At 32.6% G+C, this 15,570-nt stretch overlaps 1 protein-coding gene across 1 annotated transcript; it reads left to right on the top strand.

Annotated features, from left to right (window-relative positions):
• The first annotated feature begins 3,653 nt into the window (after positions 1 to 3,653).
• LOC115970164 (dehydration-responsive element-binding protein 2A-like) lies at positions 3,654 to 4,312 on the top strand. The gene is made up of 3 exons (XM_031089827.1): positions 3,654 to 3,882; positions 3,955 to 4,027; positions 4,072 to 4,312. Exons 1-3 carry the CDS (start codon positions 3,654 to 3,656, stop codon positions 4,310 to 4,312), a joined length of 543 nt encoding a protein of 180 aa, XP_030945687.1.
• Positions 4,313 to 15,570: the final 11,258 nt, after the last annotated feature.

The raw sequence follows: 15,570 nt of genomic DNA, 5'->3' as shown, positions 1-15,570 counted from the left end.
TGGGAAGAAATAAAGAGACACTTTGGTATAGTCAAGATTTCGGATCAACTGAAGAAATGAAATGTGGCGAAAAAGTCGAGGTCAGAATCACGACAAAACAACTAAAAAACACAACGTCATATGATAAATTGAATGACGTGGACTGCAAATGGACACAGTCTGCCCGATATGCAACCTCCATCCAGAGACTATTCTCCACTTGCTGAGGGACTGCCATGTAGCTGCAAATTGTTGGCAAAGCCTCGGAATGGGGGGCCTAAGTACTGATTTTTACTCTTTGGACCTTCATAGTTGGCTGGAAAACAACTATAAAACGACTATAGCCTTAAACCAACTCCAGATCCCTTGGAGTGTCATTTTTGCCGTTGGAATATGGACTCTTTGGAACCATTGTAACAGGGTGGTTTTTAAGTATATGCTTGCTAGTCGAGCCATACACAAAGATGTAATTCATAGGGTAGTGGAGTATGCCCTTGTTGCTTAGAATACCATAACTAGACAGCCATAGATTGAAAGGAATATTCGATGGGAGAGGCCAAATATGGGTTGGCATAAACTAAACACAGATGGCTCTTCATTAGGTAGCCCTGGTATGGCTAGTGGAGGCGGCATTCTTCGCAGTGAGTCAGGTACTTGGATTAAAGCCTTTACTAGGAAGATTGGGATAGCCACAAGCTTTGTTACGGAGCTTTGGGCTCTTAGAGATGGACTTAAAATGTGTCTGAATATGCAGGTTAGTGCTCTTGAAATTAATTTGGATGCAAAAGTAGTTGCTGATTTGATATGTGTAGGGGCCTTTTTTGCGTATTGTGCGTTGGGCTGGGCTGCCTCCTGCGGTAATGGGCCCGAATGTTTTTGAGTAAGGGAGTTGAGACCGGTCCAACTGTAACTTAACTTGGGCCGGTTTGTGCACAAACTATGCCTCGTCTGCCAGGAGTAGGCTTACGGTAAGCAGAATTGTTTCAGATGATTTAAGGCAGACAGATATAACAATAATAACAAAACAGAGTACTCTGACTATTAAATAAAAAAATGGCCAAGTAATCCCTACTTATAAAACATAATTACAGTCGTGATAATGTCATTTACAAAGAAAAGTAAAGGAGAAAGAAAGTAATATGAACTAATCAAGAAATGGGCATAAAGTCAAGTTTTAAGTTTGGTCCGCAGAAGTAAAACCAAAGAGGGGAGAACGCCTCCTCTCAATACAAATAATCTCCTAGGAAAAGATCCTGCTGTGGGGATTAATGACTTTGAGGGAGTCAGACCTGAATGGTTAATGCCCAAAAGGAGTCCTTGTTATGTTTTTGGAAGAGAGCAGGATTTGAAGGGGGAGAGAGGGAAATTGACCTACTGGTGCATGCCCATTGTACTCTCTCTTTTTTCCTCAATTTCCTCTCCTCTTTCCTCTGTTTTCTCTCTTATCTTTTTCTTTTCTTTCTCTTGTTTTCTTTTACTCTGCTTTCTTTTTACTTCGTGAATACCCTCTGTTTTTCAATCTTCTTTTCAGGGCACGGCAAGGGTTCTTTTATAGTGCCTGCCGTGACCAGTTTTTTACCACTTTGCCCCTTAACAGCATTTGTCTGGTCTGGGCGTACTTGCCGACCACCAAAGGGTTTATTTGTGTGCCACTCACCCTTGCTAGACAAAGGTAAGTTTGTTTCATTCGTCAGTCTACCGTAGCACTCTTACTTGCCACGGCATGCACCTAACGGTTCCCCCTTCAACCTTGCCTCTTTTGGGTGGACTGTCATCCCAGCAGGACATACCTCCCAAAAGGGCTTGGGCATGAGCCGCAAAATAGGTTTTTTCCCCTCTCCCCACCACTAAACCATACCCCCTTTACCTCTTACCTCTGGCCCATGACCCCACCACGTCCCATATTGGTTGGGTACAGGCTGGTGGTGCCTGAGCCTTACGCGTGCTTTCCTTTCAGATATATCCAAAAATCTGCCTGTTGCTCATGCGTTTGCCGTGATCTGGAGGCTCGCCATCCATGTTTTTTGACCTCTTATGTGGGCTTTTCTTTGTTTTCCCACTCCATTTAAGAGCTGGACTTTGTCTGATGATAGGCCTTACATTTCTTTGGCCCACTCTTGGTTTTCTTTATTTCTTCAATGTTGTACTGTTATTCCTGCCGTAATAACTTAATCCTGCTGGGCCTCTTTTGGGCCAGCCATTTATTCCTTCTCTCAGTGGCTTGACATGGCCACTGTTTTGCTTTTACTTATGGGCTCTTATGTCCCTTTGGGCTTTCCTTTGGGCATCCATGACCCGTTTGCTTTCTTTGGGTTTCCTCGGCCCATTTACTAATTTCACACTCCCATGGGCCTTTTACTAATTTCATTGGGCTTCCCTGACCCAATAACCTTATTCTTATCCTTGGGGGTTTATGGGCCTGCTATAAACCCCTTACTTTCTTAGTTTACATTACACTGGACCTGCGGCAGCCCTTTCTCGCTTTTCTACCTCATACACTGCCTATGGGATGGTATTTCTTTCTTTACGAGCTTCTTTGAGCCTACTTGCCTCTTCAAGACCCATTTGTTTATTTCTTGGGCCTGTGATCCATCATTCCTGCCGCTTGGGCCTAATGGTTTTTTGCTATCTATTTTGTCAATTCCTTGTTGCCCTTATTATTGGGATTTCTTTCTTTCTGCCTGGGCTCTCACAAATGGCCCTCAACAATGTGTAATGCTGAAACCTTGAAGAATGATAATGCTGCTATTGTGGCTGACTGCAGGCTTCTCCTCTCCCAATTTCCTCAAGTCAAAGTGTCCCACTGCTATCGCAAAGCTAACCGGTGCGCCGATGCTCTAGCTAGACTAGGTTGCTTCCAAGTCCCTGATTTTATGTACCTTAATTCCCCTCCCCCTTGTATTTTGAATGCTTTTCTTTCGGATTTGTATAGGCTGTCTCAGATGAGGCTCTACCCTCTTTCTATTGTTTCAAGTTCTTTTTAGTTGAATGAAATTCCCTGTTTACCAAAAAAAGAGAAGTCTATAAGTACATGGCTTTGCTTGCACTTGCACACACTCTCAACAATGCTCTGAAAACCCAAAACAAAACAAATGTGAACATTTATTTCAATTTAATATTTGGAGTACTGTGCTTAAAATTTAATTATTTGATTATGGATGAATATTGGTTTATACAGGAGTATTGTTTTTATAATTACAATTTGAAAATTTTTGTGTATAGCAACATTTAACAAAATGCTACAATATATATCTATTATAGTAGTTTTAAAAATACTGCAACATATATTTATATATATATATATATGTATGTATGTATGTATGTATGTATATGTATATGTCTATGTAATAGCGTTTTTTAAAAACATTGCAATAGATTATTTATTGCAACTTTTTTTAGAACCGTTACATTGCATTTTGAATAAATGAATTTAGGGTTTATTGAAGTGTTTTTATTTACCGTTGTAATGAAAATGTTGCAAAGGTAAAAATGTATTGTGGTGTTTCTATTAAACATTGCAATAGGGATATTGTTGCTGTTCTGTTGCAGCGGTCAGAAAAGTGTTGCAAGAAAATGTTGCAAAACTATTGCAGCTTTTTTTTTTAAGGAGTTTTGCAGCGTTTTGTGGCCGTTGCAATAGAACCAATTTCCTATAGTGTGATCAAGGTGTGGCCATGGAATCTTCAAAGAAGAGGAAGAGTAGAGGTGATGGAATGTTTGTGTATGTGGCTGAAACATTGGCCAAGTGGAGAGACTATAATGCTCAACTTGAGTCTTTTGATGTTGAGGCCAAATGTGCATGTAAACTCCCGGCTATGGGATCGAAGAAGGGGTGTATGAAAGGAAAAGGAGGGCCTGAGAATCCACTCTGCAATTACAAAGGGGTTAGGCAAAGGACTTGGGGTAAATGAGTTGCAAAGATTTGTGAGCCTAACAGAGGAAAGAGACTTTGGCTTGGGACTTTTGATAATGCAGTTGATGCTACCTTTGCTTACAATGAAGCTGCTAGGGTAATGTATGGTGCCTATGCACGACTCAACTTTCCGAAGTCTGTTTCTACTATATCTGGCCCTACTCTTGTGGAATTTGAAGTTCTGTTGATGACTCTACTACCATGCCCAGTACAAGTGAGTCTACTGCCATACCTAGTTTGGTAGAGGATGAGTCTGGTGTAACAAGCTATTCTGAGAATAGTAGACTGGACCACTTTCTAGGTTGTTCTGAAAATGAGTTTCTTGATGTGCAAGAACTTATGGCACTGTTAGACAATGATCCTCTTGGCTTCACAGATTCAAAACTGAGTTTTGATTATGATGGTGATCGTCTCTACTAACAAAACACAAACAATTAAAGGATATTTATATTACTTGAGTGCTTTTTTTGGTATCCATCAATTTAGTGCTCTTCTATATATCATGCGGTGGAGGAGAAAGGTGAAGGAGAAAGAGAGATAGACTTTTTTTGGGTATAGAAATAGGTATGGAATGTCATAAATAAGGGATAATAAATGAATTTTTAATCAAAATATTAGCATTAATGAGTGTTTTTTTACTGTTGGATTTACTTAAATTCAATGGTTTAGAAAATGTATATATATATTTATATATATATGGGTTGAGTTTAAGTTACACTTCCTGCCACTCTAAGCAATGTTATACCACTCAATATTTTTTAATTGGATGAGAATTTTGATAAATCCACCATTAGATTACACTATCTTCGTATATTCTCCATGCTTGCAAATTTTCATGGTGATCAAAGATTAATGGTCATGTCATCAATTAATTGTTCAAATTCAAATTTTTGTAGTTTAAAATAATGCATAAAATATGTGTTTATGGATCAAATAGTATATAAAACATGTAATTCAACAGTGGGATTTCAAAATATGAATTCTATAACAAGTTATTGGGCGGTGTAACATTACTTAGAGTAATACCAGGTGTAACTTGAACCTAACCCTATATATATATATACACACACTTTTTTTTAATGTACAAGTATATAATTACTAAATATTGAAGAAACTTCTTAGTAAATAATTTATGGAACATATATGGGATTTTCAGTATTCCAATCAATTTTCCATAACTTCCAAGTTTGAGGGAGATTTACCCCAGTCACTATTGCTAAACCAAATTGGCTTATGATAAGGAAAATGCTAAAGGTATTATAAGTTTGGGAAAAGTTAATAGAAGCCTTAAAGTATTGGTTTAGGAACTATTTTTATAAACTTTTTATGGGAATAAAAAAAAAGTAATTGAATTTTTTAACATTTTTTTATATTTCTATAAAAGTGGTATTAAAACTTTTTTAAAATGATCTATTAATAAATGCCCTAAGGGCACTTGTTAACCGGACTTTACAAGTTTTACTATCTAAAGCTTACAAACTAATGTGACAATTATAATTAATGAACTTTAACTACCTCATAATTGAATAGTCTCTTTATGATTAGTGACACATACGTTTGTAAGTTTCATATAATAAAACTGGTTGGAGTACCTGCAACACTACTCTTATGATAATGATGGTTAATATTTTAAATTGGGATAAATATTTCAATGTCATGACCAACAACATTTTGTAAGTGTCTTTCCTTATTTGGGAGATTTCTCTTGCCCATTTTTTTACCATTTATTTCAATTTGGGCAAATTCGTATTGAACATTCAAGAACTCATGCTATCCAAGCCAACACATTAGCATTATTGAATCATTATCCACTGTTTTAGCATGTTTAGCCAAGCTAATTAATTAATTCTGCCCATTATATAAATATAAATATAAATATATATATATATATATATATAACCCACATTCATTAATGTATAATTATGTAAATTTACAAGTTTCTATATTAACTGTGTAAATTTACATTGATATTATTCATTTTGTACTTATTATTATTATTATTGTTTACATATCTTGAAGATAAATGAAGAGAACGAATGATGGTTGTTGTGTGTAAATAAAGAGAAACAATAAAAAAAAAAAAAAATCAAGAAATATTGATATTTTAATGAAACATAGTGTAAAATAGATAATTTGATATAAAGTGTTTTGTAAAGTGAGTATGTAAAATAGACATAAATTTTTGTATTACATGATTATAATATATTAATTGGACATAAACCATTTACTTAAAAAAAAAAAAAAAATCCAAGTAGTTAAGTACTTCTTGCAATATATAAGTAGTTATTCTTACATTCGCCAGGCAATGTGGCCCAAGCCACCCAACTAAACTTATTACCAAAATTAAAAAACAGTTTATTAAATTTTCAGGTGGTTTTATTTAATTTAAAGTTAGGAAATTTAAAATATTAAATCAACAAAAATCCTATTTTAAAGAGTGTCAAGAACTTCAAAATAAAGTTGTTTTAACAATTTAATTATTTTGATCATCTATAATTATGCGTATAATTATTTATGTCCATATTATATATTGCAAGAAGCAATTATGCCTATGAGGCTATGATTATATCAAGTTGTGCCAGATATGTTTAATTAAAAACAAAAAAGAAATCAGGAGATTTTTGTTTTCCCTTTTATAGGATGTAAATTGTGCCAGATATTTTTTTTCTTCTTAGCTGATAGGTTTCTATATTTTTCTATAATTGCCTGTTGCTGTTACTGCGTTTCTGTAATTGCTATATATATGGGGGAGTTTGTGTTTAACTCTGAATACTCATTCCCATGGTTGGTGATGCGGCAAAGACCAGTTATTTTTTCTTTTATTATTAAGTTGGGATTATTTTTTAAAATAACCTTAAGCCCAGCCTTCAAGTAGTTCAATAGGACCATGTTTACTATTGGCTTTGCTTTTATTGATATATAGTCATTGCTCGGACAAAATGGGCTTCTGCCCTTTTTGGAAAAATTAATTAGCCTTTTGCCATTCTTCCCAAACTAAATAGAGAAATACCCCTCTTTTAAAAATCGAGTTTTTCAAAATCGATTTAAGCCCTATAGTGAAGTTTTCAAGGACCTATAGTGACGTTTATAAAGACCTATATTGCCTATAACTCGATTTCATGGATATCAAGTTATAAAACGTCACTATAAGTTCTTAAAATGTCACTATAGGTCCTTAAAAACATCACTATAGGGCTCCATAATTTTTTTTTTTTTTTAAACTCGATTTTGAGAAACTCGATTTTCAAAAGATGGGCATTTCCCTATTTAGTTTGGGAAGAAGGGCAAAAGGCTAATTAATTTGCCCAAAAAGGGCAGAAGCCCATTTTGTTCGTCATTGCTCCAGCCACATTACCTGTCTCTAAATTTCTTTTACATGACAATGGACCATGTATCTGGAGGTTAGAACTTAACTTATCGAATCATGAATGATTTCATTCTATACTCACTTTATTCGATTATTTGGCTTCAAAAAACAAAAGGGGAAGGAGTATGGGGGTGGGAAGGGGACATAATTCAAATTCATCAATAGTATGATAATAGAGAAAACTTGTTTAAACAAATTGACAATTCAACTAATGGTTTAGGTGTATTTTATTTATATGACATAGTGTAAAGAGTTTAGTAATTCAATAGTATCATTTGGTCTCCTCTATGGAAATGCTCATATATTTTTCCTTTCTTATCGTAACAACTTATTTAATAGCCATTAGACTTATGTAAATGATTTAATGAATCATGTAATAATATTTAAAATCCATGTGAAAGATCATATGAATTGTGACGTATGTAGGGTCCCTCACTTGGCTCAATCTCAACAAACCATTAACTCTAAGAAATAATGGAAATAAGGAATGATGAGTTTAAAGAGAAAGGGACACACCAATTTGTGTAGTTAAAAACTATTCCAAAAAAAAAAAAAAAAAAAAAACCTACAAAATCCATGATTTGTTACATGATACAGAGATTTATCAAATCCATTTTAGTTGAAAAAAATATAAGGAAAAAAAAAAATACAAGATCATAACCTACAAAGTCCATGCCTGCGGTAAGATACAAGACTTTAATTGACATACAAACATAAATTACGTTACATAATGCCTAAAGGTTAATTATTCAAATTATAATTTAAGAGACTAAAGTTACTAAATTGACGAATATGAAAATTTATTTGTGAAATTTGTAAAAATCCAATTAAAAAAATCGGCATTCATCTATAAAGGAAAACAATGTTGTGAATCAGTGAATGCCAATTTTTTCTTTTTAAATTTTTTTTTTAAAAGTGTTGAGGTCTCCAACTACAGAAAGTTATGAGGTACCATTGTATTTTTGAAGGTATGATATTTTTTATGATTATAACTATGTAAGTTTTTTAATCTTTATTGTTTTCATTAATATAAAAATAAAAATTAAGATTAAAAAGCTTATCCCGATCTTAAAAAAATTACCATTTTCCAAAAAGAACACCAATTTAAACGTGCAACTAATAAAGTAGGCCAAGTATTTGTGGATCCATTCTTCAATGGCTTCCATTTTAACCTTTTTTTTTTTTTTTTTTTTCCTTTCATTTTTATGGCTCAACCATTATCTACTAATACCATTTTTATTGTCTACTAATCACACAACATGCTACCTCAATAATTATTATATATATTTTTTTAAATATAGATCTTTTTGTCACTAGGTTTATTTAAAAGAAATTGGGATATGTTACTTCTAAGTTCTATCCTTATGGGTCACCCAAAAAAGAAAAGAAAAAAATGAAAATAAAAGCAAACAAATATCTTGCAAATTTATTTAATTGTAGTTCTTAAAATCTAAAATTATGTAGTATGAGTTTATTAAATTCTACTGGTAATGTGGAAGTAAGAAACGTAAAACCGCTTATAATCTGAGAGTAAAACAAAACATGCCCAAAATCTAAGACCATTTAACCCAGGTTGTCTAATTCCATAGAATCGCATCTCTACTAACAAAACACAAACAACTAGAGCTCTAGAGGATATATATAAATATATATATATATATATATACACACAAGGTATATAATTACTAAATATTGAAGTCTTTAGTAAATAATTCTTGGAATATTTATGGATTTTTCAGTATTCCAATCAATTTTCCATAACTTCTAATTTTCCAATTAAGTTTCCAAGTTCGAGGGAAAATTTTATCCCAGTCACTTGCTAAACCAAACCAGGTTATGATAAGGAAAATGCGAGTTTGGGAAAAGTTAAAGGATGACATTGATTTATGAACTATTTCTATTCTTTATAATTTCTTTAAGAGAATAGAAAAAAAAAAAATAGTAATTGAATATTTTTACAATTTTTTTATATTTTCTATAAAAGTGGTATTAAAACTTTTCTAAAATAATCTATTAATAAATGATCTAAGGGTACTCGTTAACTAGACTTTACAAATTTTACAATATAAATCTTATAAAATGGTGTGACAATTAATGTAATTGATAAATTTTAACTACCTCATAACTGAATATTTAAATTATCTCTTTATGATTAGTGATACATAAGTTTATAAATTCAATACAATAAAACTTGTAGTATCTGTATCACTACTCTTACGGTATTTTAAATTGGGATGAATATTTCAACCTCATGACCAACAACATTTTGTAAGTGCCTTTCCTACCTTATTAAGGAGATTTCTCTTGCCCTTTTTTTTATTTTTTATTTTTTCATTTTGGGCAAATTCGTATTGAACATTCAAGAACTAGGACTCTAGGAGCACTAACAAGGACACGTGATTTAAACCCCTTTTTTTTTAATAAATCGGGAGAGAAATATGATTTTGTTGAATCAAAATCATGGAATGTCAAGATTTTTAACTGTTGTTCATAGTCTAGAACTCATGCTATCCATGCCAATACATTAGCGTTATTGAATGATCAATATCCACTGTTTTAGCATGTTTAGCCAAGCTAATTAATTATGTCCATTATAAATAAAAATAAATAAAATAAAAAGAAGAAAAAGAAAAGGGAATAGTATGTCCAAGTCTTCTAATTGTATGTACTATGTTGCCAAGTGAGTGTCATCCAGGGATTTTTATGATCCTCGTTTTACCGAGCTTAGATTGTGATTTTATGTCCATAATGTTGTATATATGAATTATAATATATTAGTATGTAACCCCATGCGTAACCTGTGCGTCAATTGTAATGATATTATTGATGTTAGTTTGGGTTATTAAACATATAGAACATTAGTTCGACCAGGACATTTGAAGGTACTAAAATGATTTTTTTTTACAATTTTTATAATATTGGTTACGTTAAGTTTCTTACTACACTGCATAGGTACATTTATGAATAATCACAATTAAATATTTAAAAGTTTGATCTAATATACTCATTAATTTCAAATTTTCATTAGAGAATAAACTCTAACTATCATAAAAAATAGCCAAATTATGTGCCTTTTTGTTTTTGATAATACATAAAAAGATAAAAGTAGGGTTTTTGATGTGTTAAAATGAAATATTTTTACAATACCTGATGCTAATCTCTAAGAGGAATCCCTTAATGGCAATGTCTCATTAATGATATTTAAAGCCATATTGTTAAAACTATAAAAGAAATATGCAATAAAAACAAATATATATATATATATATATATATTTAAGGTTGCTCCTAAAAAAAAAAAAAAAAATCTCATTTTTCCCAATTGCCAAGGGGCCTCGATAAGTCAAAATAGCATTAGGGTTGAAGCTTTAAGAGATTAAATTTTATAAGAATATGGTGTAAAAACGAAGTTTTACCCCTCTAATCCCAACATGGCACTTCATCATATTACATGTATTAAAGAATAGACACAACTACACTAAATCACTTCTAATACCTATTTGAAAATCCAACTTAATTGTGAATTTAATGAGATGTTATTATATGTGGTAGGATCTATTGAATTTTAAATAAAAAACCGATGTGGCAATTTCTTCTTGGATGGTATAAAACATGGGTTTTACATCCCATCCTTACTGAATTCGGACTTAACCCTTAAATCAACTAAGGATCACAAATATCTTTTTTACAACCTACTTCACTAAAACGGATGATACACAATTATAAACAAAAATAACTAAATACAAACAAAAGCAAAAACTAAAATTTAAAGTTACGTTTATTTGAATCTAATAGATGAGTACCCAATAAGAATCATAGATGCGATATTGCAAATTGCATCCAATAGCAATAAAAACAGCTTGATTATTTGAATAATTGATCGTAGATGTATTGAATTAGATGCTTCATTACATTTCTTGAAATCTCCCACGTTACAACTCCTTAATAAGTATGGAAACTACTTGGAAAATACTGTAGCAATACATTAAATATATATTATCAACACATGGGAGTAGAAAATGATAAATCCAAATGATTCATTTATCATAGAATTTAGTGCATTGTTCGTAGGAGTACTCAACTATCATAAACCATAACAATTGCAAACTAAAACTTGTTGTTGTAAAAGTAGAAAATAAAAAGAAATTTAGACACATTAAAAGTAATAGGTCTTACAAAATTAGCCCCAAAAAAAGAAACAATATCTTCTACCAATTACTCAAACAAAAAATCATATATAATGCCCAAATTTAAAAAGTAAAATTAAAAATTTACCAAAAACTTTTTCAGCAACTTGACAGAGGCGAAAGGGTGATAAGTGGTAACCATCAAATCTCTCTCTCTCTCTTTTGGTCTTTTTCTTTGGAGTGAAAATAGCAATAACTTTCATTACATAGGAATATGGTTGAAGCTTAATCAAGCAGTATGGTTGAAGCTATTCCATCCACACCTGAAAAGAGTCCACATGGCGAGCATATTAATTGAGCTAGTAAGTGAGCCATGGACTTACATGGGACAAATGCAAAACTAAACGTCTACACCCATCAAAATTCTTGGTGTAAAGTCTGGCATCGTATAAAATTACTAAAATATGACCAATATAAATTTTCATCATATATGAAAGTCGGAGTAGTTCAGGACATATATGGAATGGACGAAACCCCCTTTGAATGTGGACAATGCCATTATACATGAAGAGTATCTTGAGGGACTTCATTACAATTATTACAGAAATGATCTTTTAAAAAGAGAAGGTGGAGATTTTGCTAGAAATTTTGCTAGAAATTTTGTGCACCAAGGGTTCTATACCAAGCATCGTCTCTGGCGCCATATTGAAGATCATCGAGGTGTTTCAAGTGAAGCTACTACAAAGTTAACGTACTGCAATTAGTTGTTACAGTGGTGAAGTCGCGTAGATTGGAGATCCATGGACATTGAAGGAGGTCTCTAAAAAGAGTAGTTGTCCAACTAATTTGGAGCTGAGTTCAAGTAGATCATAGGTTCTACCGTAAGTAGGTACTTCAAGATTGGGTATATCCTTTGTACTTGTAATTTGTAACATCAATCTTTGTTAGTGGATTCTTCAAAGAGTGGTGACCTATATATCACTCAATGGAGTTTTTTATGTCAAGGTTTTCCCCATCCTAATCATATCGTTGTGTCACATTTATTTTCCATTGCACTATATTTTTGTGATATGGTTGTACCCATCACCAATAAACCCAACTTAACCACTCACTCTTGTCATTCTTATCCAATGTGGGATTTCACTTGCATGTATATACCGAATAATCTCCCCCTCACGTGTGAATTTCTACCTTTTTGTGGAATTTGACAAAGTCCTATTAGTTCCCCCTTGCCTATGAGTTTTTTTTTTTTTTTCACTAATGTGTCATCAATGGAACCCTTGTACACTATTCATGGGAACTAGGTATCAATCTCGCACGCTCATCCATGGAACTCAGACCAAGCTTTCATGTCCATGGGAATCTAGCACCACATTGTAATCTAGCACTATTGGCAATATTCATTTGTTGGGATTTTTGTTTTTCAGGACTATCTGTGTGGGATTTATGAGCTTACCTTATGCGAACTATAATTGTGAGGGCTCCAAGTACATGCACCATGTCTCCACTCCTGTACTTTGCCACAAACCACCATAAGCTCTTGTAACATTTGTTAGGGAGAGAACACATTGGGGAGACCTTAATTGAGTAATTTAATATAACATAGAGGGACATAATATGACCGAAAAGGTTTAAGCTTATAAGTTTGGTTCAACTATAATATATTAACTACTCCCTTTTATCATTCATATTTAATGTGAAACTTCACTCATGCATGTATATCTAACATGATCTTTACTTCTTTCCTTAATAGGAGTGTGATGGAAGGCATGGAGTTAGTGGTAGCAAGATTCTCGAGGTCTACACCCAAGATTTGGGAGTGTGGTATGGTAATCAACACCCAAGATTTGGGAGTGTGGTATGGTGGGCGGATATCTCGCACCTGAAGCCTCGAAGTTTCTATGGGTGTGTTTTCATTGAAATTGTGGTCAACCTAAAGGTCGATGTTGAACGAGCTATGGGATCAAATGATCCATGTCGGTAGGTCACCCGTGGCATTGGCCAATCGAGTGGCGCATTCGTGACGCATGTGGAATCAAAGAGAACTTGGTCCTCAGAAGATTCATATCCTTGCGAATTGCCTAGTTAGTCTCTTTCCGGCAGCATAATAATGGATATACTTTCACACCCAAAAAAAAAATGAAAAAATTAATAATGCATACATGCACCCTGTACAAATCATAGGGAATCTCTCAAAGACTTCACATTTTACAAGCAATGTGATGGCACCCACTACAAAATCTAGATGTATCCTTAAATAGTGATTTGTGTGTTCTTTTCTGAAGCTATAAACTACTTTTTGATCAAAATATGAAGCTACATGCTTGTGGCTTAGGCAGTAACATCATATTTTGATAACTATAATGACGCAGTTCGCAATTGATGAAGACAAAAGAAGGATGTGAAATTCTACCTGATTCACTCCCGTCCCTCTCAACAAGGCTTAACTTTATAACCAAAAAAAAAACAAGAAGGCTTAACTGGGGAAAGGATCTTCTAAATAAAAAACTGGGAGAGGGAAAAAAAATACTTTATTTTGTGGTTTACGCTGTGTGAATTAAACAACCCATCTAACAAGATGACAAGAACAGCAGACCAAAAAAGAAGATTGATTGATCCTTTTGCAAAATGATGAACGTAACCTTAATCTCATTTAAGTATGGTAACACGGTTCTCTCAAGTCCCAATCAATAAAAATAAAATAAGCTATTTCTTATTTAGTAATAATTCCAAAGAGTTCATAGAATTATTGAAATCCAAAATCATTTGATTGTACCTGATTCTCCTCCGATTGTTCTGAAAATTTTCTTGGTAGTGGGCTGAACTGCTGAACCAAGTAAATAACTGTCTATAATAAAAATTGTTCTATGTGTAGTGACACAAAACTACAAAAGAAGATTAAAAAAAAAATGTAAAATCACTATTGTCTTATATGTTAACCGTGTTGATTTGTAATGGTCATATGACCAGTTGGTATTTTTGCCCTCTTCTGTGAGATTATGATCCGAGAATCAAATACTCCACTTGCCCTCAGGGGAAAAAAAGAACAAACAAAAAAACTTTTGTTGACTTAAACAACTTATTGAGAGGGACGGGAGAGAATCAGGTAGAATTTCACATCCTTCTTTTTGTCTTCATCAATTGCAACGAACGCGTCAATCAGCTGGTCATTATAGTTATCAAAATCTGATGTTACTGCCTAAGCCACAAGCATGTTGCTTCATATTTTGATCAGAAAATAGTTTATAGCTTCAGAAAAGAACACACAAATCACTATTAATTACTGTTCACTTATAGACTATGATTGAGGGGAGTCAAACATGGTAATACTGGACGAAGACTAATTGGAATTTATCTTGTACTATATTTTTTATTTTTTATTTTTATCTTGCACTCTAATTTGGAAAACTGTGATCATTGTAACTGTCATTAAATGAGTGCTTTAAAAAATAAACTTATGGGATTAATTCTTGCTCCCAGTCCCAGTCCCAGTCCCAGATACATATAATACATTAATACTACAATGCTTACTTAAAATTCACAAGAGTATTATTAAATAAATTCAAATTTATTCTTACTTTTTTTTTTTAAGTAAGAAAATATAATTTTTCTTTCATCCAAAGATATTAATGTATCATAAATAAATTCAAATTTATAATAATTTGGATTATGATTCTACACTGAATAAGTCTCTCTCCATTTCACTTGAATAGAAAGAGTCAATCTCACAATCAAGATTCTCTATTTAAAATAATTTGGGAACTAAAAATACATTAAATAAGTCCCTCTCCATTTCACTTGAATAGAAAAAGTCAATCTCACAGTTAAAATTCTTTATAGGTGAAACTGAGATAAACTCAAATTAGAATTCCAAATTAGTGTTCCAATTTTGCGTTATGTGTCTTAAATTATTTATTCTTAAAAAATTTTATTTCTTAATTTTAGAATCAAATGTAGGACTACATCATAATTATTTATCTAAGTGAGTTATTAAGTACAAAAATCAAAGAGTTTAAAGTAAATGAATCGTAAAAATAAAAAAATAAAAAAAAGTGCTTCACAATAATAAATAAATAAATAACATGGACAATTTACATTTTATACCTAATAATATCCTTACAATTTTTTTTAAAGAGTTAACAAAAAAAAAAAAATGACTATCAATAGTATTTAAATTATATATGTAG

Source organism: Quercus lobata, chromosome 12 (assembly GCF_001633185.2).
Source record: "Quercus lobata isolate SW786 chromosome 12, ValleyOak3.0 Primary Assembly, whole genome shotgun sequence".
Classification (NCBI taxonomy): Eukaryota; Viridiplantae; Streptophyta; class Magnoliopsida; order Fagales; family Fagaceae; genus Quercus; species Quercus lobata.
This window is presented reverse-complemented; position numbering and strand designations above follow the sequence as displayed.